At 43.7% G+C, this 27,160-nt stretch overlaps 1 protein-coding gene across 2 annotated transcripts in view; it reads left to right on the forward strand.

Moving 5' to 3' along the window:
* The first annotated feature begins 2,030 nt into the window (after nt 1-2,030).
* The window catches only part of LOC109927430 (UV excision repair protein RAD23 homolog B-like), a 37,944-nt gene continuing 12,814 nt past the window's right edge, over nt 2,031-27,160 (forward strand). The window contains exon 1 of one of the 2 annotated variants that reach the window (XM_048614098.1): nt 2,031-2,239. In XM_048614098.1, coding sequence (XP_048470055.1) covers nt 2,174-2,239 — 66 coding nt within the window. In that variant the 5' untranslated portion in view covers nt 2,031-2,173. The remainder of the gene's footprint in view (nt 2,240-27,160) is intronic. The other variant, XM_048614097.1, reaches the window with a different exon arrangement.

Genomic DNA, 27,160 nt, shown 5'->3' on the forward strand with positions numbered 1-27,160 from the left:
CAAAGGCTACCGGCCCTGACAACATTCCGGCAATAGTGCTGAAGACTTGTGTTCCAGAACTTGCCGCACCCTTAGCCAAGCTGTTCCAGTACAGTTACAACACTGGCATCTACCTGACAACGTGGAAAATTGCCCAAGTATGTCCTGTACATAAAAAGCAGGACCAATCCAAACTGGCCAATTACCACCCCATCAGTCTCCTCTTGATCATCAGTAAAGTGATGGAAGGTGTCATTAATAGTGCTATCAAGCAGTACCTGCTCATAAATAACCTGCTCAGTGATGCGCAGTTTGGGTTCTGCCAGGATCACTCAGCTCCTGACCTCATTACAGCCTTAGTTCAAACATGGACAAAAGAGCTGAATTTCAGAGGTGAGGTGAGAGTGACAGCCCATGATATCAAGGCTGCATTCGACCGAGTGTGGCATCAAGGAGCCCTAGCAAAACTGCAATCAATGGGAATCAGGGGCAAACGCTCCGGTGGTTGGAGTCATACCTGACACATAGGAAGATGGTCGTGGTTGTCGGAGGTCAATTATCTCAGCTCCAGGACATCTCTGCAGGAGTTCCTCAGGGCCCAACCATCTTCAGCTGCTTCATCAATGACCTTCCCTCCATCATAAGATCAGAGGTGGGGATGTTTGCCGATGATTGCACAATGTTCAGCACTATTCGTGACTCCTCAGATACTGAAGCAGTCCACGTTCACATGCAACAAGATCTGGACAATATCCAGGCTTGGGCTGACAAGTGGCAAATGACATTCGTGCCACACAAATGCCAGGCTATGACCATCACCAATAGGAGACAATCTAACCACCGCCCCTTGACATTCAAAGGTATTACCATCACTGAATCCCCCACTATCAACCTGGGGGTTACCATTGACCAGAAACTCAACTGGACTCACCACATTAACAGAGTGGCTACAAAAGCGGGCCAGAAGCTAGGAATACTGCGGTGAGTAACTCACCTCCTGACTCCTCAAAGCCTGTCCACCATCCCCAAGGCACAAGTCAGGTGTGTGATGGAATACTCCCCACTTGCGTGGATCAGTGCAGCCCCAACAACACTTAAGAAGTTTGACACCATCCAGGACAAAGCAGCCCGCTTGATTGGTACTACATCCACAAGCATTCACTCCCTCCACCACTGATGCTCAGTAGCAACAGTGTGTACTATCTACAAGGTGCACTGCAGAAATTCACCAAAGATCCTCATACAGCACCTTCCAAACTCACAACTACTTCCATCTAGAAGGACAAGGGCAGCAGATATGTGGGAACACCACCACCTCCAAGTTCCCCTCCAAGTCACTCACCATCCTGACTTGGAAATATATTACCGTTCCTTCGCTGTCGCTGGGTAATAATCCTGGAATTCCCTCCCAAATAGCATTGTGGGTCAACCCCCTGCAGGAGGAATGTAGCGGTTCAACAATGCAGCTCACCTTCTCAAGGGCAGCTCGGGATGGGCAAGAAATGCTGGCCAGCCAGTGATGCCCATGTCCCACAAAACATGAATAGTTAAAAAAATGTCAGGGTTGTGTGATTTCCCATTGCCTGCTGTGAGCTTGGACAATGTGTAAAGTTGGTGTAATTTCCAATTCCCTGCGGTGAACTCGGACAATGTGTAAGGGTGGTGTGATTTCCCATTCCCTGCTGTGAGCTTGGACAATCCGGGGACCTTTCAAGCTGCAGCAGCCGCGTGTTAACGTCCCACACGTCTACGTCACCGCGCACTGCATCCTCTGTGCAGCTCCCTTAACCCTGTCGATTTGGCAGGTAAATGCCGAGCTCTTCAGCACAATTGACCAAATGAAAAGTCGGTGCCAATGCTCCCAACGCGGCCTGCGATGACAGAAATACGCCATGTCAAATTCAAGTTGGCGGACCTACCCAGCCCAACTATCTTTCCCATCACCAACATGGTGGCGACCACGTGTCTGAAGGGGGCGGTACCAGAGGCACGCATGCGCAGTCTGGATACAGCGGACATCCAGCTTTTCAGTCGGCTGATCGTCGATGACGCATCGACGTCGTGTCATCCCTATCCGGCGCCCCTAGCGTGATGATGCAGTTTCTGGGCGCGAGCACGCTCCAGGGGCGCGCACGCTGACATTCCGAGTGACTGAGTGGCTGGAAGGGCTTAGACAGACGGAGAGCGGGAGACGATGCAGATCACGCTGAAGACCCTCCAACAGCAAACCTTCCGCATAGATATCGACTCCGAGCAGACGGTAAGTGTGTCTGGCTTGCACAACGCCAATGCTTCCAGCCCCGACCGTTAGTTGGAGAGGGCTGTGAGAGGGCTCGGATAAGGCGACAGGAGACCGTGGCGGATTTGGAAACAGGCCGCGGGAGCGGACTGAAGAGCGGCGCCCTGGGGCCTAGCTCTGGAGTAGAAGCTGACACCCGTACCACTGAAGCATGAGTGCAAGGCTAGCCTGCTCGCACCAGGCCTCTCCTTTTCTATCGTCTCCGTTTGGCACAGGTTTGGCTGCGGCCCTCGGAAACTCCGGCGATCTTTGCTGCACTAGGCCGCCCTTAGTCAGTATTGGTCCGGCCCTCCCCACCCCCACCCCCAGCCCCAGCCCCAGCCCCAGCCCCAGCTGGGGCTAATGGTTTCGCGGGATCATCCCACTCCGCCCTCGACACCTCTGGAATGGGATTGTTTACCCGATTGTCCTACCTTTACCAGCAAGATAGCCGCTTTACTCGTTGCCTGTCGAAGCCTACACCTGCCAAGCAACCCTCGGGGTTTAATCAGGAGAGTGGGGAGAGAACTTTTTACCTTTGGTCGATTTAATAAACCCGTTTTTGTTGGTAAAACCTTTGTCACGGTGGTGGGCAGAGAATGGAAGACGTAGGGATGATACATCAAAATTAGAAAGAGTAACATTAAACCTGCACTGGGATCGAACCCAAAACAACCATGACACAGCAGCGCAGTGTGGTTGTCAGTGTGAAGTGTGCAGGAGTAGTTAAGTCTGGGGCCTGCTATTTAGATGTCATTTTGTGTGTGAAATACTTTCCAAAGAATAATTGCACGCTCCTGCAGTCCACCGTTTTTTTAAAACCAAGTATAACTTCTGCTTAAATCGTTGCTGAGCAAAACCGTCGGGCACATTAACTCGTGTAAACCTTCACGGATTGTATAACCCGTCGTATTGAAAACAAACGTATTAAGTTATTTGGCTTTTGATGAAGTATTGTGCTCAGCTTTTTTGGGAGGGACGGGCTGTGAACGGAGAAAGTTGCCCTTCACGGGCACTTTCTGTTTGCAAACTAACTGTTAAACTGTAATGACAGAAGCATGTCGATTGTTTCATTGCTATAGTGGTGTGACATTGTATAAATAGTGAGAAACATTTAATTTCACGTAGAAATAAGTAGTAAAGAGAGCAAGTGTTGTAGGTGAGTAAATCAGTTTAGCATGCTGAAGGTTCAAAAGGTGACCATATGGGGCAAAGAGATGTTAGTATAACCTTTTTAAAACTTCTGGATTATTTTTATTGGTTTTGATGTGATGGGGAGGAAATGAATACCAGAAATGTGAACCATCTCAGAGTCAGTGGAGGCACTCAGTAAGTCTTTTGGATCTGTAAAGTGAAAACATTGAAGCCGAAGGAGTGAGAATGAGTGGGGCATTACAGAAGTTAGATTGAAACTGATGTTTTTTAAATGTTTGAATTTGTAGCCAGACTGAACAGGCACACATGTTTTACTTTTTGTTAACACTGTTTGAGTCAATCTGTTAACTCAAACAATTTTGTGTATATAGATGCTCAGTTGTGCCTGTACGAGGTGGTGGTATAGTGGTAAAGTCGATGGTCTAATAATTTACAGAAACCCAGGTCAGTGTTTCTGTTACACGGATTCAGATCTTGCAATCAAATCCCAATTTAAATTCAATTTTAAAAATGTGGAATTCACAATTAGTCTCAGTCATAGGTTTTCTGAAACTATAGAGTGGCATTAAAAAATCTGGATCATTTGTTCTTTAGGGAAGGAAATTTGCCATTGTTGTCTAATTTAGTGTATGTATGACTCCAGACTCAGCAAATAAAAACCAAAAGAACTGTGGATGTTGTAAATCAGGAACAAAAACAGAAGTTGCTGAAAAAGCTCAGCAAGTCTGGCAGCATCTGTGAAGAGAAATCAGAGTTAATGTTTTGGGTCCGGTGAGCTGTTTCAGGTCACCGGACCTGAAACGTTAACTCTGTTTTTCATATTCAAAATTGGATTGCTATTTAAAAAATGAAGCATGTGCAGCTTTCATGGGAGAATGACACTAAGGAGATTGCTCATGGCGAGAGCTGGTGCAGGAATGATGGGATTATTGTATGTTGTATCATTCAAGGATAATTATGCATTGATTGCAGATGGATGAATGGTGAAAGGTAGTGGCTACTGATTCTCTTATGTTTAGTTTTTTTCAAACCTTCCCAGTGACTTAGCTAATAAGTAGATCATGAACCATTATTCAGTCAAGCACAGCAGACAGCCTTCTGTGGTTTATTCCCAGGCCTGTACTTTAGCTAATCAGACCTAGACCAAAATTTGGGGTCCTACTGATAATCTGTTTCTTGAAACCGGGGAAGGGGAAGATTGGATCAACGCTTCCTCGGTTGCTCAGCGCCGTAACTCCTGCTGAAATGTTTGCATCCATGAACAGGATTGAGCTCTGCTTTGACGTAGACTTGACATCATATGTGGATTTGTGAGGTCAAGTGACTGCTTCAGTAAGGTACTCGTGCCACTGGATTCATATCTCAGTAGGAGTTGGAGCTTGCCACCTGTGAGACTGAGCCCCAGCAAATACTGCCAGAAAAATTGGAGGTGTTTTAACTTCTGATGTTGCCTCATTCTATTTGTGTATTCCCTTTGACTATTGACCCTGTGCATGTTTTGTCCGGGCAAAATTGGTGATTACACGTATTGTGAAAGTACTTCAAATAAAAATCTTCAGCTTTGACCAACTTCTACAGTCATACTGCCATTTGAGTGGAGTGGAGAAGGTTTGTGTAATGAGCAATTTCCAGGCATTTTTTAAAAAAACGTATATTTTTACTGCAGCTTGGATTCTTTTTATTATATGCCTGGCAATTCTCTCTCTGAATATCTTGATTTTTGAGCTCGCAAGTGCAGAGAGGTATGTTTTTTGGATAAAGTTATCCTTATACATCGCACCTTCAGACTGCAGATGCATAGGTAACACGTTCCCTCCATAGCAATGTCATTGTTATTGTAATTCGGGATAATATATGGGAGTGACACCTGAATGATTTAATTGTATCCATACCTTGGAAAGGGTTTTCCTGCTCGTGTGTACATAGTAATCAACTTTATAAAATTAGACTGAGTTTGCATAAATGAATCAAGAATATATCTATTTCTCTGTTTCACTATACAGTGTAAATGAGGTGGTGCATCTTCATTCAACTCAAAGCTGACTTCCAGCTGCTTGTGCAATTAAGTTTTGCATTCAGGGTATCCTAGAGGAGCGATCTAATCTCTGTGCAGTGTAACGGATGTGAAGACCAGACGTGCCTGTCTTCAGAAACTAAGCATCCCATTGGGTATATATCTTACTTGTGATATGTAGCCCACTGTTCACTTTAGAAGTTGTGTAGTCAATTTGTTTTTCTTCCTGAGATGGATTTTTAAAAAAAAAAGTCAGCTTTGGTTATTTACTGATTGGCTTGTACATAAGAATCTGAGGAGTTTCAATGATAGCACAATTTGCAGCTTCAGTTTGTGACTTAAGTGCTTCATAGCCAACGAAGTACATCAGTCTGTCCTTCAAACCTGTTATCTTTGTCACTTTTTGCAAAAGGTCATCCCATTTACCTCTCCATGGTTGTAATTAATGGTTCCATCTCCAAACATGTTTTCTCTTCAAAATCCAAATGCATGACCATCTTTCCTCATCCTTCCATGTTTGAAACCCATCTTTGGGTTTTTACTTCTGCCACCTTACTGAAATGCCTCATCAAGGGCATTGGTGGCAAAATAACCTATTGTTACTTGTGTTCTTTGATCTGTTTGCATCTTTTGGCAGATCACCTTCCTGGATTGAAACTGCACTTGGTCAGAATATGTTCTTATCCACCTGCTGTAGCTAGATAATAACCTGCAATAGCTTCTTGACTTCACTGTTGCCCCTAATGTCCCTTGGCTTCCTTAGTAACATCATCTTAAAAAGTGTTATTTTCCACTTTATAGGCTGATAGCCAACATTACTGAATTGCCATCTCTTCTTATCCCTCCATATCTTTGACTAAGCCACTTGATAATTTAATGTCCTTGATTATCAGAAACGTAATTAAATATTGAGAAGATGAAATTAACTTCAGTCCCATTGCACACTTTGTTCCCTAGTTTGTTTCAGATTTCCAGCATCTGTTGTGTTTTGCTTTGATTTCCGAGCTACTGACTCCGTCCATCAAAGGCTCAACTAGTGTTGGCAAACCTATTGTCACACATTTGAGCCTTGGATGTGTATCCAGTCTCATCCATGCCATCACTAATATGCTTATTTATATCTAGCATCAGCTCATGTTCTGCTAGAAATGAAATTCTAATTCACTGTTGACAAGTATTTCAGTTCCTACCTTTTTGAAAGTGAGATTGTCTGCATTACTGCTTCCTGTGTCCTTGCTTACATCAGTTAGAGGTAGAGTCACCGTTGTCTTAGAGAACATTAGGGCTGCTGTTTCATCAAAAAGAAGTGACTAATAGTGGGCTTAACATGAGGGGTGAAGTTGAAGGTAGGTCCTTCATGGTGACCTTAGTGGAGGAGAGGGTTGTTGTAAGTTAGCTCACTTGGCTGGGTATCTGGTTTGCGATGCAGAGTGATGTCAGCAGCGCGGTTTCAATTCCTGCTGCCCTGAGGTTGCTGTCTTGCTCGCCGAGCTGGCTTGTTCTTTTCAGATGTTTTGTACTCCTGCTCGGTGACATCATCAGTAGAGCCTCTGATGAAGCAATGTTATTCTACTCTGCTTGGAATTTATACTGTTTGGTCCGTCATGGTGAGTAATGTTATTTCTGGTTTTAATCTGTATGGGTTTGTATATGGGGTCCAATTCTATATATTTGTTGATTGCATTATGGGTGGAGAGCCATGCCTCTAGGAATTCCTGTGCGTGTCTGTTTGGCTTGGGCTACTATTGTTCCAGTTAAACTGATGGCCTTCATTGTCTGAGTGTACTAATATTAAGGAGAGTTTGTCGTGCCGTTTTGCTGCTGATGTTATCTAGCATGGTGACGAAACATCTGAACGAGAACAAGCCAGCTCGGAGAGCGCGTCAACAACCTCACCCACAACCTGAGCTACAGGTCTTTGCCAAAACTTTAAAAACCCTGCACTTGAGGCGTGATAACCCTCAGGTTAACCACCACCAGTTCTCTTTCCTCCTTTTTCCTCCCACCCCCCTCACCCTATGGTCCTCTGAGACTTTAGGAGTTGTACTTGTACTTGCACCAGAGTCCCAGCTTGTTGACCTACGTTGCCACCCTTGTAAAGCAACTCCTTGAATTTAATTATTGCTTTTGAGACGTCTCTTCACCCAACCCCTTTTGTCTTTATAATCATTTTCAGTTATAGAACCTTTTGAAACATCAGCACATCTTCTATCCTGATGATTTGCGCATTGATATTAACTGATCCATCATTGGTGGCCATGCCATTAGCAGTTTGGGCCCTAAACTGTGGAATTTCTTCCTTGAACCTTTCCACCCTTCCCCTACCTCTTTTTTTTCCCCAAGTTTTTGATCATCTGCAGTATCTCTGTTTGTGGCTTGTTGTAAATTTGTTTTCTGTGGATCCTGTGAAGGTCCTTGGGAGTTTTTTTATTATGCTGTAGATGTTATACAACTCCAACTTTTTATAAAATAAATGCTGTTGTCATTGTTCTAATCTAGGAAATGTAGCAGCCAATTTGCATGCACAATATTACAAACAGTAATGAGACAATGATCGGGTAATTTGTCTTGGTAATGTTACTTGAGAAGTAAATATTGAGAATAATGGATACCCAACAGTATGATACAGGCTGGAGTCTAATTAAGGGATTTTGATATTGTATAGATATAATAATGGACACCTGGGAGTGAGCTACAGGCTTTACTGTAAGCGGTTGTCAGAGTTGTAGACTATATTTCATAGTTTGAGTTAGCTGAACCTTCAGATTGGGTTGCAGCCTTGACTTTTTTAAGCCTTCTATTTCTGTGCTAATGGAGGCTGTTGAAACAGCTGTCAATCTGTGTTGTGGATGAGTTTGCACAAGAATGTCTACGATTCCTAACTTATCACAGATTTATCAGTAAATTGCAATATTGATGTGTGAAATTATAAAACAGCAGGATTTACAAGTTTCTTTATTGGTAATTTTACAAATACGTCAGAACATTGTTTAACTAAGGGACTTTGCATTTTAACAGAGATTACTCCGGTCACCTATAAAAGTATTTCCAAAAGAAGTCCCAAGATCAGTTGGAGTGCTACAGGATATTTATGATGCTCATATCATCAAACACTTTTGATTTGTAAATAACTTTTTTTGATGACATTGCATTGTTAGAAGAAAATATATTAGGATTTCACTGGTATCATGGTGTGGAATGGCCATGTGGAATATTATTAATTCAGTTAATCATAGTTGCGAGAGATTCCAGTTGTGTGAAAGGTAGAGTAATTGAGTTTGAGTTTTTGCAACATGAGAAGAAGTTGTATAGCCCATCATGTCTGCACTGGTCATCAAACATCCATGTATTCTCATCCCATTCTGCAGATCCTGGCCCTCAGCCTTGTATGCTATGGCATTTCAAGTGCTCATCTGAATAATGCTTAGAGGATTCCAGCCTCCACCATATTGTCAGACAGAATTCCAGATACATTCTCATCCCCTCTTAACCTTCTTACCTTAAAACTGCCTTCTGGTTATTGACCCCTCTGCTTGGGGGAAGTTTCTCCCTATTTACCACGTCTGTGACTCTCAGAACTTAGCACATTTCAGTCAGATCCCCACTTGGCTTTCTCTGCTCTAAAGAAAATAAATCCAACCTATCTAGTCTCCTTTCATAACTGTATTGCTCCAACCCAGACAACATCCTTGTGAATTTCTTTTGCACCCTATCAAAGGGAACCACATCCTTCCCATAATGTTATGAGCAGACCTGCGCACAGTACTCCAGGTGTGGCTGAACTAGCATTATATACTGTTCCGTCATAATCTCCTTGCTCTTGAATTCAGCACTTTGACTGATAAAAGGAAGTATCCCATCTGCCCACTAACCACATTGAATGCAGCATGGCAGGTAGCTAATGATCAGTGGATATGCACGCCCAGGTCCTCCTCCCTCTTCTGAACTTAGTAGAGTCTTACCGATTCAATGTGGCTAGACTGCAGGTTTGTGATGCAGAGTGATGCCAGTAGCGTAGGTTCAGCTCCTGCATTGTTTGAGGTTGTCGTGAAGGACTTTCCTTCTCAACCTCTTCCCCTTGCCCGAGATTAAGCCACCACCAGTTGTCTCTCGAATGAGAGTGTCTTATGGTCTGCTAAGACTATTGTAACTATGTTAACTTTTACTCCCTTGCCTTGCTTATTTTCCCAAAATGCAACGCCTTATATTTTTCTGGATTAAAATTTAATTTATTATTGTTTTAAAATAAAATTAAAAATTCTCTGCTGGAATATGGGCTTCGCTGACTGGCCAGCATTTGTTTCCAGTCCCTAGTTCCCAACTAGAAGGTGGTGGTGAGCAGCCGCCTTGAACCACTGTAATCAATGTTGTCTAGGGAGGAAATTCCAGGATTTTGACCCAGTGACAGTGAGTGAACTATGATATATTTCCAAGTCTGGATGGTGCTGCTCTTGTCTTTCGAGATGGAAGTAATTGTTGGTTTGGAAGGTGTTGTCCAAATATCTTTTGCAGCTTTCTGCAGTGCATCTTGTAGATTGTATACACTGCTGCAACGGAGTGTCAGTGGTGGACGGAGTGGACATTTGTGATTGTGGTGCCAGTCAAGTGCACTGCTTTGCCCTGGATGGCGTCAAGCTTCTTGTGTTGTTGGAGCTGCACTCATCCAGGCAACTGGGATGTATTCCATCGCACTCCTGATTTGTGCCTTGTAGATGGTGGGGCAGGCTTTGAGGTGTTGAGAGATGAGTTACTCGCCACGGTATTTCAAGGCTCTAACCTGCTTTTGTAAGCACTGTACTTATGTGGTGAGTCCAATTGAGTTTCTGGTCACTGGTAAGTCCCAGGATGTTGATAGTGGAGGATTCAGTGATGGTAACACCTATTGAATGTCAAGGGGCAGCAGTTAGATTATCTCCTATTGCCTAGTATTTGTGTGGCACAAAGGTTACTTGCCACTTGTAAGCTGAAGCCTAGATATTGTCCAGGGTTGCTGCATTTGAACGTAGACTGCTTCAATATTTGAAGAGTGCGAATAGTGCTGAACGTTGTGCAATTGTAATGAACATTCCCACCTCTGACCTTATGCTGGGGGGAAGGTCATTGATGGTTGGGCCTTGGACACTACCCTGAAGAACTCCTGCAGAGATGTCCTGGAGCTGAGATGATTGACCTCCCACAACCACGACCACCTTCCTATGTGTCAGGTATGACTCCAACCACTGGAGCGTTTGCCCCCTGATACCCATTGATTCCAGTTTTGCTACCCTGAGGAACTCCTCCAGAGCTGTCCTAGAGCTGAGATGACTGACCTCCAAGAACTGCAACCATCTTCCTATGACTCCAGCCAGTAGAGTCTCTTTCCCCGATTCCCATTGATTCCAGTTTTCTTAGGGCTCCTTGATGCCATACTTGGTCATGTTTGAGTTAAAGGGGTGTTAGTGATTAGGTTGTTGCTAAGGAGCCTTGCGTTGCTTGTGTGCACTGTTGATAAGACCGCCTATCACTTTACTGATGATCAAGAGCAGACAATTGGCTGGCTTGGGTTTGTCCTTTTTTTTTTGTTTGCTCAGGATGCACCTGGGCACTTCTCCACATTTGTCGGGTAGATGCCAGTGTTGTAGCTGTACCAGAACACCTTGTCTAGGGGTGTGGCAAATTCTGGAGTACAGGTCTTTAGTACTATTGTCAGAATTTTGTGAGGGTCTGTAGCCTTTGTGGCATTCAGTGCCTCCAACCATGCCTTGATAACACATGGAGTAAACTGAGTTGGCTGAAAACTGGCATCTGTGATGCTATGGACCACTGGAGGAGGTAGAGATGGGTCATCCATTTGGCACTTGCTGAAATATTTGCAAAAATCTTCAGCTGTGTCTTTTGCACTGATGTGCTGGGTTCTTTCATCATTTGAAGATAGGGTTATTTGTGGAGCTGCCTCTTCTATTGAGTTGTTGATTGTCCACTACCATTCATGACTGGATGTGGCGGTGTGATTTGATCTGTTGGTTGTGGGATTGCTTAGCTCTTACTGCTTATACTGTTTGTCATGGAAGTAGTTCTGTTTGGTAGCTTCATCATTTGCCACTCATTTTGAGGAATGCCTGGTTCACCACCTGGCATACTGTCTATTGGGCCAGGGTTGATCTCCGGTTTGATGGTAACGGTTGAAATGGGGAATGTACCAGATCGTGAGGTTGCAGATTGTGTTGGAATATGATTCGGCTGCTGTAGGTGGCCCACAGCACCTCGTAGATGTCCAATTTTTAGTTGCCAAATCTGTTTGAAGTCTGTCCCATTCAGCACAGTGATAGTGCCACACAGCATGAAGGAGGGTATTCTTAGGGCAGCGTGGTGGCTCAATGGTTAGCACTGCTGCCTCAGAGCAAGGGACCCGGATTCAGTTCCATCCTTGGGCAACTGTCTGTGTGGAGTTTGCACATTCTGTCCTTGTGTCTGCATGAGTTTCCTCCGGGTACTCAGGTTTCCTCCCATAGTCCATGGATGTGCAGGTTAGGTGGTTTGGCCATTCTAAATTGCTTAAAGTGTCCAGGGATTTGCAAGCTAGGTGGGTTAGTCTTGGCAAATGCAAGGTTACAGAGATGGGATAGGGTAGGGGCATGGGTCTGGGTGGGATGCTGTTCAGAGGTTGTGTGGACTCAATAGACCAAATGGCCTGCTTCCACACTGTAGGGATCACAAGATTCAATGTGAAGGAGAGACATCATCTCAGTAAGGACTATGCAATGGCCACTCTTACTGATACTGTCAGAGATGGATATCTAACTAGACCATCTAAGGATTTCTTCCTTGTTATTTACCATACTATCAATTTTTGTCTTCACTGTGAACTTACTGATCATATTTCCTATGTTTATATATCGATTGTTAATGTGCACATCAAACCAAAGGACCTAGCACTGAGCCATGTGGTATGCCACTGGACATGGGCTTTTAATCTCAAAACATTCTTTGACCATTTCCACCTGCTTCCTATTTCTAAGCCAGTTTCAGATCCAGATTGCTGTGGATACCCTAGGCACTTGGCTTCTTATGGTCTCGCTTGGCAGATTGGTTGTCAGAAGTCTTACTGAAATCCATGTAGACTACATCAACTGCACTATCCTGATCTACACACCTAGACACTACCTGGAAAAATTAAATCAAACTTGTTAACCTGATCTCCCCCTTGCAAAGTCATTTTGACTATCCTTTATTAAACCTTGCATCTCCAAGGGGAGAGAGATTTTGTCCCTTGGAACTGTTTTCAATAATTTCCCTACCACAGATATTAGGCAAACTACAGGTCAGTGAATCTGTTACCTGTCTTGAACAATAGTACCACATTACCTGTCCTCCAGTTCTATGGCATCCTCTCCTGTGGCCAGAGAGAATTTGAAAATTCATGTTTTAGTCCCTGCAGTCTCTTTCCTTGGCTTCCCATAGCAGCCTTAGATACATCTCACATGGGCCTGAGAATTTAGCCATCTTTCAAGGCTGCTAAAAATGTTAATACCCCCTACCTCTTGATGCAAATTTGTTGAAGTATTTAGCATTGCCCTCTGATTTCTAAACCAGTGTCCTTCGCTATTGTGAATCCAGATGTAAAGTACTCATTTAAAATCTCAGCTAAGTCTTCCAGCTCCACACACACATTGCCACTTTGGTGATTGTTCTCTTGCTCTAATACACTTTTAAGGCTCCTTTGGATTTTCCTTAACATTAGCCACCAGTGTCTTTTAAGGTCCTTTGTTCTCCAATTTATTTTTTATGCAAATCCCTGCACTTTCTATATTCTTCCTTGGGCGTCTGCTGTTTGAGCCTTTTGGTATCTACCATCAGATTCCCTTCTCTTTTTTTTTAAAGTCTCATACGTCCCTTGACATTCAGGGTTCTCTGCACTTGTTAATCCCACCCTTCACCTTTTCTGGGAACATGCTGGCCGTGCACTGTTACTACAGTATTACCTTTTTGTATCCCACTGCCAAGTGGATTTTCTTGTAAATTGCTGCTCCCAGTCCACATTAGTCAGATCCTGCCTTGTTATTAAAAACTGCCACCCCTCACAAAAAGTTCAGAGCTGTCATTTCCATTCTCATTGACCTTATCCATAATTATCTTAAATCTTACTGAATTATGTTCATTATCACTGAAATGCTGTCCCACAGCCACATCTGCCACTCGCCTGGCTTTGTTCCCTAAAATTAGGCCCAGCACCGCCCCCTATGTTGTAGGATTTTAAGTTCTGGCTTAAAAGCTCTGCTGGACATATTTTAAAAATTCTTGGCTGCTCTAAGCCTTTCACACTTTTACTATCCCAGTTAATATTGATGAAGTTGAAATCCTCTAGAATTCTCATCCTTTGTAACTAAGAACAGATATTGAGAGGCTGTTGTAGCCTAGAAGGTACTTGGGTCAGTTCGTAAAGATTGCATTGTAATTTAAGTAACCAGTTATTTAGAAATTACCAACAAAACATTTTGAGAGGGGCTGCTGTATGGTGCAAGTACTGCTGGTTGGTATAAGTGTGGGCTTAGATGATTACTAAGTTTTGATGAGAAAGGTAAGCAAGGGAAGAATCTTTTCTCTTCTAGTGTACAGGGGCAGCAATGGCAGTGAGGACAGTGGTGTGCTCCTCCTGCCAGATGTGGGAAATCAAGGAGCAGTCTGCTGTCCCTGATGACTATGTCTGCAGGAAATGTGACTGGCTGCAGCTCTTCACAGACCATGTAGTTTGGTTGGAGTGGCAATTGGACACACAGCGGGTAGAGAGTGTGATAGATACTACTTATGGGGAGGTGGGCACACTGCAGGTTCAGTCAGATGACTGCCAGGCGAGGCAGGCAGTGCAGGAGTCTCCTGTGGTTATTTCCTTCTTTAACAGGTGTAACGAAGTACTGTTGGGCGATAGCCTCTCGGGGGTTTGGGGGCTGTATAACAGCAGCAGCCAGGCCTGTAGCACCACAACTGGCTCTACTGTAGAGCAAGAATGGGCAAAGTCCAAGTGGTAGGAGACTAGCTAGTTAGGGGCACAGACAGGCATGTCTGTGGTTGTATTTGAGACTCCAGGATGGTGTGTTGCCTCCCTGGTGCCAGGGTCGATGACGTCTCTGAGCAGTTGCATGAAATTCATAAGGGGGTGGGTGAGCAGCCAAAGGTGGTTGTCATATTAGTACCAATGACATAAGTAGAAAGAGGGATGAGATCCTGCGAGTGAGTACAAGGAGCTGAAAAGCAGGACCTCGAGGGTGGTAAACTCTGGATTACTACCAGTGCCAGGTGCTTGTGAGGCAAGAAATAGAAAGATAGAACAGATGAATGCGTAGCTAAGGAGGTGGTGTGGGGGCAGGTTCTTGGATCGTTGGGACCTTTCCTGGGACAAGGATGACCTCTACAAGAAGTACAGGTTGTACCTAAACTGGAGGGAAACCAATTCCCTTGCAGGGAGGTTTGCTAGTGCTACTTGGGAGGGTTTAAACTAGAACGGCAGGGGGCTGGGAACCAGAGCAGCAGGTTAGCAAGGGGAGGAATTAAATGGAACCTAGATGTTAGGGCCAGTAGGTCTGAAAGGAAGGACAGGTAAATGGATGGGATGGGGCTGATGGACTGAGGTATATTTATTTTGCAAGGAGTATTATGGGTAAGGTGGATAAGCTTTGGGACTGGATCAGTACATGGGACTGTTAGAGACTTAGATGAGAGAGGGACAGGATTGGCTGCTTAATATTCCAGGGCTTTGCTGTTTTAGATGAGATAGTGAGGGACGTAAAAGAGGTGGAAGAGCTGCATTACTAATCGGGGAGAATTTCATATTTGCACTTGAGGACATGCTGGAGGGCTCATCCACTGAGGCAAAATGGATAGAGCTCAGAAATAAGATGGGTGTAATTACTCTGATAGGATTATATAATACCGCTTCTCTCCCCCCGCACCCCCCCCAAAAAAAAAAGCTACTGAGATGTTGAGGAACAAATATGTAGGCAGATTATTGGAAAGATGCAGTAACAACAGGGTTGTTACAGTGGATGACTTTCTTTCCCAATATTGACTGGGACTGACTTAGAGCAAGAGGCTTGGATGGGGCAAAATATCGGTGCATCCAAGAGGATTTCTTGAAACAGTATGTGGATAGTCCAACTAGAGGAGGGGCCATACTAGACGTTGTATTGGCTAATGAGCCTGGCCAGGTGGTGATCTTTCAGTGGGAAAGTATTTTGGAAACAGTGATCACAACTCCTTAAGTTTTAACAACAGAAACAAAGTTGCTGGAAAAGCTCAGCAGGTCTGGCAGCATCTGTGAAGGAGAATACAGTGTTAACATTTCGGGTCCGGTGACCCTTCCTCAGAACTGATGGTGGCTGGGAAAACGTCAGTTTATATGCAGGAAATAGGGAGGTGGGTGGGGTAGGGAGTAAACGATAGGATAGGGCCCAAAGAGAGAGAAAGACAGTTGGACAGACAAAGGAGTTGCTAACGGTCAGGCTGGGAGGGTGAATAGTTGTTAATGGCTAACAACAGGGGGAATGTAGTGGCGGGCAATGTGGTAACAAGGCCTGGTATGTGGGATGGGGGGCTGGGACATGGGAGAGTTTAGGCCCTAAAATTATTGAACTCAATATTGAGTCCGGAGGGCTGTAGGGTCCCCAAGCGGAAAATGAGGTGTTGTTCCTCCAGCTTGCGTTGGGCTTCACTGGAACACTGTAGCAAGCTGGAGACAGATGTTGGCCAGGGAGCAGGGTGGTGCATTGAAGGGGCAGGCAACAGGTAGTTCAGAGTCTTTTTTTGCGAGCAGAATGTAGATGTTCTGCGAAGCGGTCGCCAAGTCTACGCTTCGTTTCCCCAATGTAGAGGAGACCGCATTGTGAGCAGCGAATGCAGTAGACTAGATTCTGGGAAGTGCAGGTGAAGTGTTGCTTCACCTGGAAGGTATGTTTGGGCCCTTGGATTCTGGGGAGGGAGGAGGTAAATGCGCAGATGTTGCACCTTCGGTTACAGGGGAAGGTGCCATAGGGCTGTGGGGAGGTGTTGGGGGTGATGGAAGTGTGGACCAGGGTGTCTCAGAGGGAACGGTCCCTGCGGAAGGTGGACAAGGGGCGGGGGGAGGAGGGGGGGGTGGAGGGAGGAGGGAAATATGTCTGGTGGTGGCATCATGCTGGAGGTGGCGGAAATGGCGTCTGATGATCTTCTGGATGTGGATGCTGGTGGGATGGTAGGTAAGGATAAGGGGAACCCTATTTCTGTTGCGGGAGGGAAGAGAGAGGGTGAGGGCTGAAGTGCAGGAGATGGGTCGGACCTGGTTGAGGGCCCTGTCGACAACGGAGCTGGGGAATCCTTGGTTGAGGAAGAAGGTGGACATTTTGGAGGCTCCCTTGTCGAAGTTGGCCTCATCTGAACATGTGCGACGGAGACGGAGGAACTGAGAGAATGGGATGGAGTCCTTAAAGTTTTAAGTCCTTAAGTTTTATGATAGCTAGGAATAAGGATAGGTCAGGACCTTGTGGGCAGGTGCTAAATTGGGGGAGAACAAATTTATGTCAGTATTGGGCAGGAGCTAAGGAGAGTTGATTGGGAGCAGCTGTTATCAGGCAAGTCCACATCTGTGGGAATTATTTAAAGACATGCTGATCAGCGTTCAGGAGGAAGGACAAGGATGGCAAAGTAAGAGACCCTTGGATAATGAGGGGGTTGTGAATTTAGTCAAAAGGGGGGACAAAGCAAATGTAAAGCTTAGGAAGGTAAAATTGGACAGGGCCCATGAGAAACATAAAGAAAGCAGGCAAGAACTCAAACAAGGGGTTAGGAGAGCAGGGAGGGTTCATGAAATTACCATTGGCAAGTAGGGTTAAAGAGAATCCCAAGGCATTCTATACGTTAAAAACGAGGATAACTAGAGAGGGGGTTGGTCCACTGAAAGATAGGAGGGAACTTGTGCTTCCTGGTAGAAGATCTGGGTGAGACCCTAAATGAGTACTTTGTGTTGATATTCGCCCAGGAGAAGCTCTTGGAGGATAATGAGATTAGCATAGAGCAAGGTAATATGCTAGGGAATTTTGAAATCCAGAAAGTAGTGGTGTTGGGTCTCTTGAAGAGCATTAAGGTGGATAAGTCCTCAGGGCCGAATGGTATGTACACCAGGTTGTTGAGAGAGGCAAGAGAGGAGGTTGCTGGGGCCTTGACAAAGATCTTTGTATCCTCACTAGCCACTGGAGAGGTCCCGGAGGATTGGTGAATAGCTAATATTGCTCCTCTGTTCAAGAAGGGAAATGGGGGTAATCCAGGAAACTATAAACTGGTAGGTCTCACTTTGGTGGTTGGGAAGCTGTTGGAGAGAATTCTTAGGGGTAGGATTTATGCACATTTGGATAGGCATAGCCTAATTATGGGCAGATCTTGTCTCACTAACTTGATTTTTCTTTTGAGGAGTGACAAAGGTGATCGATGAGGATAGAGCAGTGGATGTTGCCTACATGGATTTTAGTAAGGCTTTTAACAAGGTCTCTCATGGTAGGCTCATCCAGAAGAATAAGATGCATGGGATCCATCGTGACTTGGCTGCTTGGATTCAGAATTGGCTTGCCCATAAAAGGCAGAGGGTAGTGGTGGAAGGGTGTTTTTCTGGCTGGAGATTCATGACTGGAGGTGTTATGCAGGGATCCATACAGGGACGTCTGTTGTTTGTGATATATAAATGACTTGGATGAAAATGTAGGTGGGTGAGTTAGTGAGTTTGCAAGTGACACAAGAATTGGTGGAGTTGCGGATAGTGTTGAAGGTTGTCAAAGGATACAGTGAGATCAGTGGATGGGTGGAATAATGGCTGATGGAATTTAATCTGGGCAAGTTGAGGTGCTGCACTTGAGAAATCAAATGTTAAGGAAAAGTATACAGTTAATAGCAGGACCCTGAACAGCATTGATGTACAAAGGGATCTTAGGGTCCTAGTGTATAGCTCCCTAAAAGTGGCCACACAAGTGATAAGGTGGTGAAGGAGGTTTATGGCATGGCTTGCCTTTATTGGTTGGGGAATTGAGTGCAAGAATCAGGATATCATTGTTGCAGCTTTATAAGTCTTTGGTTAGACCACACTTGGAGTATTATGTTCAGTTCTGGTCACCACATTACAGGAAGGATGTGGAGGCTTTGGAGGTGGTGCAGAACAGGTTTACCAGGATGCTGCCTGGATTAGCAGGTATGAGCTATAAGAAGAGACAAGAAAAACTAGGTTTGCTTTCTCTGGAGCGGCAGAAGGTGATGGGAGACTTGATAAAGGTCTATAAAAATATGAGAAGCATAGATAGGGTTGACTGTTAGAATCTTTTTCCCACAGTTGCAATGTCTAATACTACGTAGCATGCATTTAAGGTGAGGGGGGCAAGTTCAAAGGAGATGTGAGAAGTTTTTTTACACTGAGATTGCTGGGTATCTGGAACCTGCTGCCAGTGTGGTGGTGGAGACATGTACGATAGGGGTGTTTAAGGGGCTTTAGATAAGCACGTGAATATGCAAGGCATGGTGGGTTATGGACCAAGGGCGGGCAGAAGGGATTAGTTTAATCCGGCACAATGTTGTGGGCTGAAGGGTCTGTTCCTGTGCTGTACAGTTCTATGTTCAATGTTGTCTTATTTTTACACTTCTGAGATTTGCATCCCATCTGACTTCCTATCTTTTATAAGCATAAATAATGAGTGGTTAGGAGGTATAGGGCCAATTAGAGATCAAAAAGGATATTTACATGCAGAGGCAGGGGTCATGGACAAGGTGTTAAATGAATACTTTGCAAAAGTCTTTACAAAAGAGTAGATGCTGTTCAGGCCATGGTGACAAATGGGGAAACTCTGTCACTGGAAGTGTTCAAAATTTAATAAGGAAGAATTCTTGTACAAATTGTCGACAAAGCACTGAGGCTGAATGAAATGCATCCAATGATTTTGAAGGAAGTGAGTGTTGAAATTGGTGGGTTTGGGGGGCAGGGGCAAAGGTGGTGGCACTCTGGTCATAATCTTTCAATCATTCCCTGAATTCAGGAGGTGCTAATAAACTGGAGAATTGCAAATGTAATGGTCTTGTTCATTGTTCAAGAAGGTTTGGCAAGATAATCCCAGGAATTATAGACCAGTCAGTTTAACTTCGGTGGTAGGGAGGCTTCTAGAAACGATTATTTGGGATAGAATTAGTCGTCAAATGGAAAAAGGTGTGGAGTTGATGAGCTGGACCCTGAAACTTCAAACGCTGCAACACATCAGGGAGGGGAGAGTTACCTGGTTGCTGTGTTTCAGGAGGCATTTAAACCCCTTGGATTAACTACCACGAATTTGGTAAGTGGCCAGAATCAGGAGAATGTGACTCCAAACGAGGCAGTTTAGAGGGATCCAGGAGGCAGTGCTGAAGGAGCCTTGGCCATTGAGCTTATACAGATTTCAGATTCTTGCTCCCAGTGTGGATGAGAGTGGGGGCTGTAGGGAGGATGAGCAAACCGACCATAGCATTGTAGAATAGGGAGCCATTCAAGTGTGAGGAGAAAAGATGCATGTAGTTGTAATTGGGGGTAGTATAGTTGTGGGTATAGACACGGTTCTCACTGACCAGGATCGAGAGACTTGAGGGCTATGTTGTTTGCCTGGTACCCCTATTCAGGATATCTCATCCAGTTTGCAGAGAAACTTGGAGTGGCAGGGGAAAATCCAGTCGTTATGGTCCACGTAGGTATCAATGACTTGGGTAGAAAGAGGAAAGAGGTTCAGCTGAGGGAAGATGAGTAGCTGGGGTTGACTGGGTGAATATAGATAGGATGCTTCTCTGGCCAGTGACTCTCGAACTAGGGCCATAATTCCTTCTCTGTGATGAGACGGAATTTCTTCATTGAGGATGATGACCCTCTAGAATTCTCCACCCAGAGTACATGATTAGCCATGACCTAAAAGGCAGAGCAGGCTCAATGGCTATTTCTGTTTTTGTGTTTATGGAATCTGATTCTATCACTATTTCTGTTAGGATAGCTAGAAGATGGAATCCCCTGTTTTTTTAAAAAAAATTATTTAACCTTTATTAATAGTTTAAGTGGGGAATATTACACATTTGTCTTTCTGCAGAGATCTTTTTGATTTTAGAAAATTTCAAATGGAGACACTTCACCTTTCCTTCCTAAGATAAAACAAAGCACTGAAGCCTTTGAATCTGTTACTAACTAAAGGAGCATGCATAAAGAGTTCAGTGCCTTTTTCATTTTAGTTTGAAAGTGGCCGGATGTGCATATCTACAGCGTGTTCATGTTGATCGAGGAGGCATTTCAAGTTAGATATTTTTGGTTAGGAGAGCAGCAATGTAGTCCATTTTGTCTTCAGTAACTTTGGAGTGTGAATGGAGTGAATTAGATGTGGTTTCTTGTAATAGCTGTTGAGTCACTCTTGTCAAAAGTGCAAGTGTGAACATCAGATACAGACAAGACCAGACTGATTGGATTCCTTTCCCGTCCAGTTGGTGTGCTGACATTGGCTAAGTGCTCAAACTATGTGGCTCCCATGAAACTGTTGGAGTGAAGAGTCATAACTTCAGAGCTGGGAAATGAATAACTTTGAGTGTCTACAAACACTTGCTGGATAAAGGACCAGTTGATTCTTTGCTATCTGTTTTCTGGAGAGCAGGCACTGCTATGGGATAGATTCCAAAGATACTTCTGCTTGAACTTTAAGTTCAGCTTGCCTTCTTCACAGCACAAGACAACATTTGTTATAAGTCACATGTCGTGTGCTGGAAAGTTTGAACAGATCAGGCAGTGTCTGTGGTGAGAAACAGAGCTGACATTTCAGTCCACTAGCCTTTCATCAGAACAGAAGAAAAATAGACACTCTCTAAGAGTTTTAAAAAGTTTTATTTTAAGAGTAGAGAGGGATGTCTCTCAACAGTGGTGTCCAAACGAGGAGTGAGTTGGTGCATTAAAAACCATCTGAGTGCAAAATGTGATAGGATAAAGAAAGAAACCAGATGAAGACCAGCAAAACAGGGAGGTAAAAGGGCAAGAGAATAAAAACATCCACAAAATGGAGATAGAGGTTGTGATCTAAAGTTGTTGAATTTGGTGTTGAATTCAGAATGTTGCAAAGTGCAAATTTAAAAGCTAAAATGGTGTTCCTTAAGGATAACACAGCGTGGAGCTGGAGGAGCACAGCAGATCCTTGGGGTTCCGACCCGAAATGTCAACTTTCCTGCTCCTCTGATGCTGCCTGGCCTGCTGTGTTCTTCCAGCTCCACACTGTGTTATCTCTGACTCCAGCATCTGCAGTTCTTACTATCTCATGGTGTTCCTCAAGCTTGTGTTATGCCTTATGGGAATACTACAGCAGATCCTGGACAGAAAAGTCAGCATATTAACAACATTGAGAACTAAATAGACAAATAACAAGAACCTTGGAGTTGTGCTTATGGACAAAACTGAGGTGTTTCTCAAGGTAGTTACATTGTCTATGTTTGGTCTGCCTGTTATAGAGGAGACCACATTGTGAGCATTGAATACAGTATACTAAATTGAAAGAAGTACAAGTAAATCGATGCTTTACCTGAAGTAGTGCTTGGGCCTTTGACAGTTGGGAGGAAGGAGTTGCAGCACTTAGACAGGAACACCAAAGGTGTCATAAGGAAGGGAGGGAGTGTTAGGGTGACTGAGGAATTGACAAGGGTGTTACAGAGGGAGTGGTCCCTTTTGGAATGCTGAGAAGGGAAAGCAGGTGTGCAAAATGAATGAAATTTATTTTCATTGTATTCATTGCACTCTTGTATCATGAGCATTTTTGTTTAAACCACCCTGTCACAAGACATCTTTGATCATCTTCCTCATCCAAATCCCCTCTAAATCTTGCTGGCTTAAAAACTCTAACATTTCATCAGAACTGGAGAAATAGAACGGTCATTGGACTGAAACATTATCTAACTCTGCTTCTCTCCAAAAATGCTGCTTGGCTTGCTGAGTTTTTTCAACATTGTTCTGATTTTAGATTTCCAGCTGGATTGAAAACAATTATTTTTTTTTCCGCAGATCCTATCTTTTGGTCTTCAGGGGCTAGTTTTACTGTCTCACTAACACCTTCATAAGGTGATGCAGTTAGTTGGTAAGAATAGCTTATGGATTTAAGTTGTATATGGGTCTGCTGTTGTTTTTTTATTTATAAGACTATTTGGATGATATAGGAAGCATGATTGGTAAGTTTGTGGATGACACCAAAATTGATGGTATAGTAGACAATGAAGAAGGTTATCCAAGAGTACAACAGGACTTTATCAGCCGGGCCAATGGGAGATAGAGTTTAATTTAGATAAATGCGAGGTGTTGTATTTTGGGGAGGCAGACAAAGGCGGCACTTACAAAGCTAATGGTAGGGCACAGACGAGTGTTGTCAATCAAAGACCTAGGGGATCCTTGGAAGTGGCATCATGGGGAGACAGTGATGAAAAGGGTGTTTGGTACACTTGCCTTCATTGGTCAGAACATTGAGTATAGGAGTTGGGATGTCATGTTGAGATTGTATAGGATGTTGATGAGGTCTCTTTTAGAGTACTGTGTACAGTTCTGGTCACCCTACTGTAGGAAGGATGTTATTAAATTTGCAAGGATAAGGATGGTACTGGGACTAGAGGGTTTCAGTTAAAGGAGAGGCTGGATAGGCTGGTATGTTTTTTCTGGAACGTAGGAGGCTGAGGAGTGACCTTACAGCAATTTATGAAATCATGAGATAAGGTCAGTAGCAAAGATCTTTTCCCTAGGACTGGGGAGTTCAGAACAAGGGGCATAGGTTTAAGGTGAGAGGGAAAAGATTTAAAAGGGCCCTAATGAGCAACTTTTTCAGAGGGTGGTTCGTATGTGGAATGAACTGCCAGAGGAAGTGATAGATGCAGATACAGTTAGAACATTTAAAAGACATCTGGACAGCTACATGAATAGAGATAGTAGGAACTGCAGATGCTGGAGAATCTGAGACAACAAGGTATAGAGCTGGTTGAACACAGCAGGCCAAGCAGCGTCAGAGGAGCAGGAAGGCTGACATTTCGGGCCTAGACCCTCCTTCAGATCGGAAACGTCAGCCTTCCTGCTCCTCTGACGCTACTTGGCCTGCTATGTTCATCCAGCTCTACACCTTGTTATCTCAGCTACATGAATAGGAAAGGTTTAAAGAGATAAAGGCCAAATGCAGGCAAATGGGACTAATTTAGTTTGGGAAACCTGGTCAGTATGGACGAATTGCACCAAATCGTTTCCGTGCTGTGACTCTGTTTTAGATTCTCTTAGAAGCAATCAATCAATACGTACAATAATTCTCACTGTTTCATTAAATTTAAAACCATAACGGACAGGGAAAGCATTAACTTGCTAGACATCTCAGTATTTAAATCTGCATAAAACAACAAATGTGAGTTAGCAACAAATGCTTTCTTAAAAACAATATATTACTTGCACACTTCTAAGCACAAAAGACAGTCACCCTAAACCTGCTTTTCACAGACTGGCAAGGTCATAGCTAAACTGTTGCATGATTGCCTATAGCCACTGTACCTTAAGTAATTCATAGTATGCAAGATGCTTTGAGATGTGATAACACCAATGTATATTTTTCATTAAATGGTTTAATATGCAGCTGACGTAGTTAATTACAGTCGTATCCATTCCATTTTTCCCCATAAAAATTTGAATTGGATAATTTTCATTAATTTGCAGGGACTTCATTACCTCGCGTTTCTTATTCCCATTTAGTTGAGTATTCATTTGTTGCAAAGTTTCGAACCATTTTCTTCTCTCTAAAAGCCCTCCTCAGCCTTTGTAGCCCTCTTGCTCCAGCTCACCTTTTGCCTGGTGCTGATGAGGTTCACTATGAATCTAATCAGTAGCAAGCATTTGAGAATACTAGTCTGTGATTGAAGGAGCGGCTCCTCACTGGGTCTTTGCATCGTATTTATGGGGTTGACCTCTCTCTGGTTGTCTTTTGGGCAGAGTTTTCACAGGTGCCTCTGTGTTTTGAGTGTTGATTTTTGGCATATCCAGTATTTTGCTTCTGTAACATGTTCTCGACAGTGATAGCAATACAGCATTGTATCCCTTCATCTTCATCAACCTCACTAGTGTTCAACTAGGACAATCTCCTTTATCACTTCAGTGGGTTAATTCCACTCCAAAATTGCTTATTGACCAGTGACAGTGTTTGCTGTAGACCTTGTTTAAATTCCTTCCTTAGCCCTGTTAATTTCCTTATCTATCTATTGTCCTTTATTGATATCTGTAGATGTTGAATCAACTTCTGCATCACCGCTTGCCACAGTGGGGGTTGTACCCCAGGCCATGAGCTGATGCACTTTGGGCCTGAAACTCGGATAGCAGTGGCTTTCAGAGCTCTCCTTTCATAGATTTCCAGTCTTGTCTCCCCTTCCCCCTCACCCACCCCCAGTCACTCGCACGCTCTTGCGCACCCAACCCACCACCCCTGCACACACGTACCCACTCTACACGCAGCCCTCTGATGCCCACTTTATGCCCCCCAATGCATGCACGCATGTACGCACCCCTTTGCCTTAGCTGTAACCAAAGGGTCACAGTGACCAACCATTTGGGAATCACGTCTGCATACATACTCAGAATCTAGCTCCATTTTTGCATCTCCGATCCCAGTGCTTATATTGTTGCTGTCTTATGTTATCTTGAATAAACCTAAATTTCCTTCAGTCGAACAATATAGTCACTGAAATCATTGATTTTTGCCCCAGGACAGACTTTGCACACTTGCCATTTTTTTGCATTTCTCTCCCCTGCCGTAAGGTAAGGGCAGGTAACATGTAATCTCCCCATACTGTTGGATCTGCCCAAATTTAATTTTATGGTGTGGGGAATTGAATACAAAAGTAGAGGTTATGGGTTGTCATACAGAATGCTTATGAGCCTGTTCATCTAGACTACCGTGTAATGGATTGTTCACCTTTATTTAAGTAAGGGTTTAAATTTGTTGGGGACAGTTTGAAGAAAATTTACTAGACTATTACCTAGGATGAAATGTGTTTCCTTACAGGGAAAGGTTGGACATGTCGACTTGTGTCCTCTGGAGTTAAGAGCAAGAGTTGATTTGACGCGTGCAAGATCTTGAGGGACCTTGACAGGGTAAATGTAGAGAGGATGTTTCCTCAGAGTGTCTAGAATAGGACCAATGTTCTAAAATTCAGGGGCTGTCCATTTAAAATGTGAGAATTTTTATTTTTTGAGGGGTCTCTTCCTGAACAGATTATGAAAGCAGAGCCCTTGAATATTTTTAAGGCAAAGGTAGATAACATTTCTTAACACGAATCTATAGGGATGCAGATTTGAGGTTACAATCGGATCAGCCACGATATTATTGAATAGTGGATCTGGCTTACACCTTCTAATTCATACGTTCATATATGACTGCTGCCTCTTTTCCAGTGCCAGATCTTGAGCTTACCTTGGCCTTTTGTGTTCAGCCTCCATAAAATTCAAATGCTGGAATGTGCACTTCATCCGAAACCTACCTTGCTGGCACTTCCCTCCCAACGTCGCAATTAGCATATCTCCCAAAAATCACTTCCTGTGTGACCTTGCATTTACTTTGCAGTTTGATCTGACCCCTTCAAAATTGGTAGACCCTTCAGTTATTTTACCTTGACTTTTGAATTCTTGTCTCCAAATTTCTTTTACTTTTTATTTTCGGTAGTGCTTTTTAAAAGCACTTTCAAACCAAGAAAACAATTCCCTCACTCATGCCCACTGCCATTGTTGTCATTTCTCCTTTGAAGCACTTTTGATGTTTTTCAATGTTACAGATGCTTTATAGATGCAAGTTATTGATTTCTCATTGTACTTTGTTTTGTATAGTAAATTCTCATGAGGTATCAATGAGTAATAGATATTGCTATATTGACACATGATTTACGATTGTGTGGGGGTAAGTGGCTCGGTTAGGAATAAATTAGAAACCATCTGTAGGAATATAAAATTAGAGTGTATTTGTACACAGCTAAAGATAGAAACAAAAATTCTTCACCTGGCCTCCTTGAGCAATGAATGCTGTGTAATACTGAATTGTTGATCAACTGCTGACACGGCAATCCCAGTGCAACTATTTCTCTGCAGCAAGTATCACAAGTGACAACTCTTTTTATTGAATGTCATCATGTGTACAGTTTGCCCTATCATTACATGTGCTTTTAGCTGCCATGTCCCTAAGCTTTTGATTTTCTCTTTTTCTTTCACTTTCTTTCTTTTCTCTCTCCCTCTGTCTATAATGTTACATATTATGCACAGTCAGATGGGAGTTACATAGAAACATAGGAGCAGGAGGAGGCCATTTGACCCTTCGAGCCTGCTCCACCATTCATCATAATCATGGTTGATCATCCAACTTAATAACCTAATCCTGTTTCCTCCCCATAACCTTTGATCCCATCTGTCCCATGTGCTATATCTAGCTGCCTCTTGAATACATTCAATATTTTGGCATCAGCTGCTTCCTGAGGTAATGAATTCCACAACTCTTTGGATGAAGAAATGTCTCCTCGTATCCGTCCTAAATGGTCTACCCCGAATTCTCAGACTATGAACCCTGGCTCTGGACACACCCGCCATCAGGAATATCTTTCCTGCATCTACCCTGTCTAGTCCAGTTAGAATTTTATCAGTCTCTGAGTTTCCACCCACCCTCATTCGCCTGAACTCCAGCGAAAATAATCGTAACCTAGTCAATCTCTCCTCGTAT

The sequence above is a fragment of the Rhincodon typus genome, chromosome 29, assembly GCF_021869965.1.
Source record: "Rhincodon typus isolate 14 chromosome 29, sRhiTyp1.1, whole genome shotgun sequence".
NCBI classification, from domain to species: Eukaryota; Metazoa; Chordata; class Chondrichthyes; order Orectolobiformes; family Rhincodontidae; genus Rhincodon; species Rhincodon typus.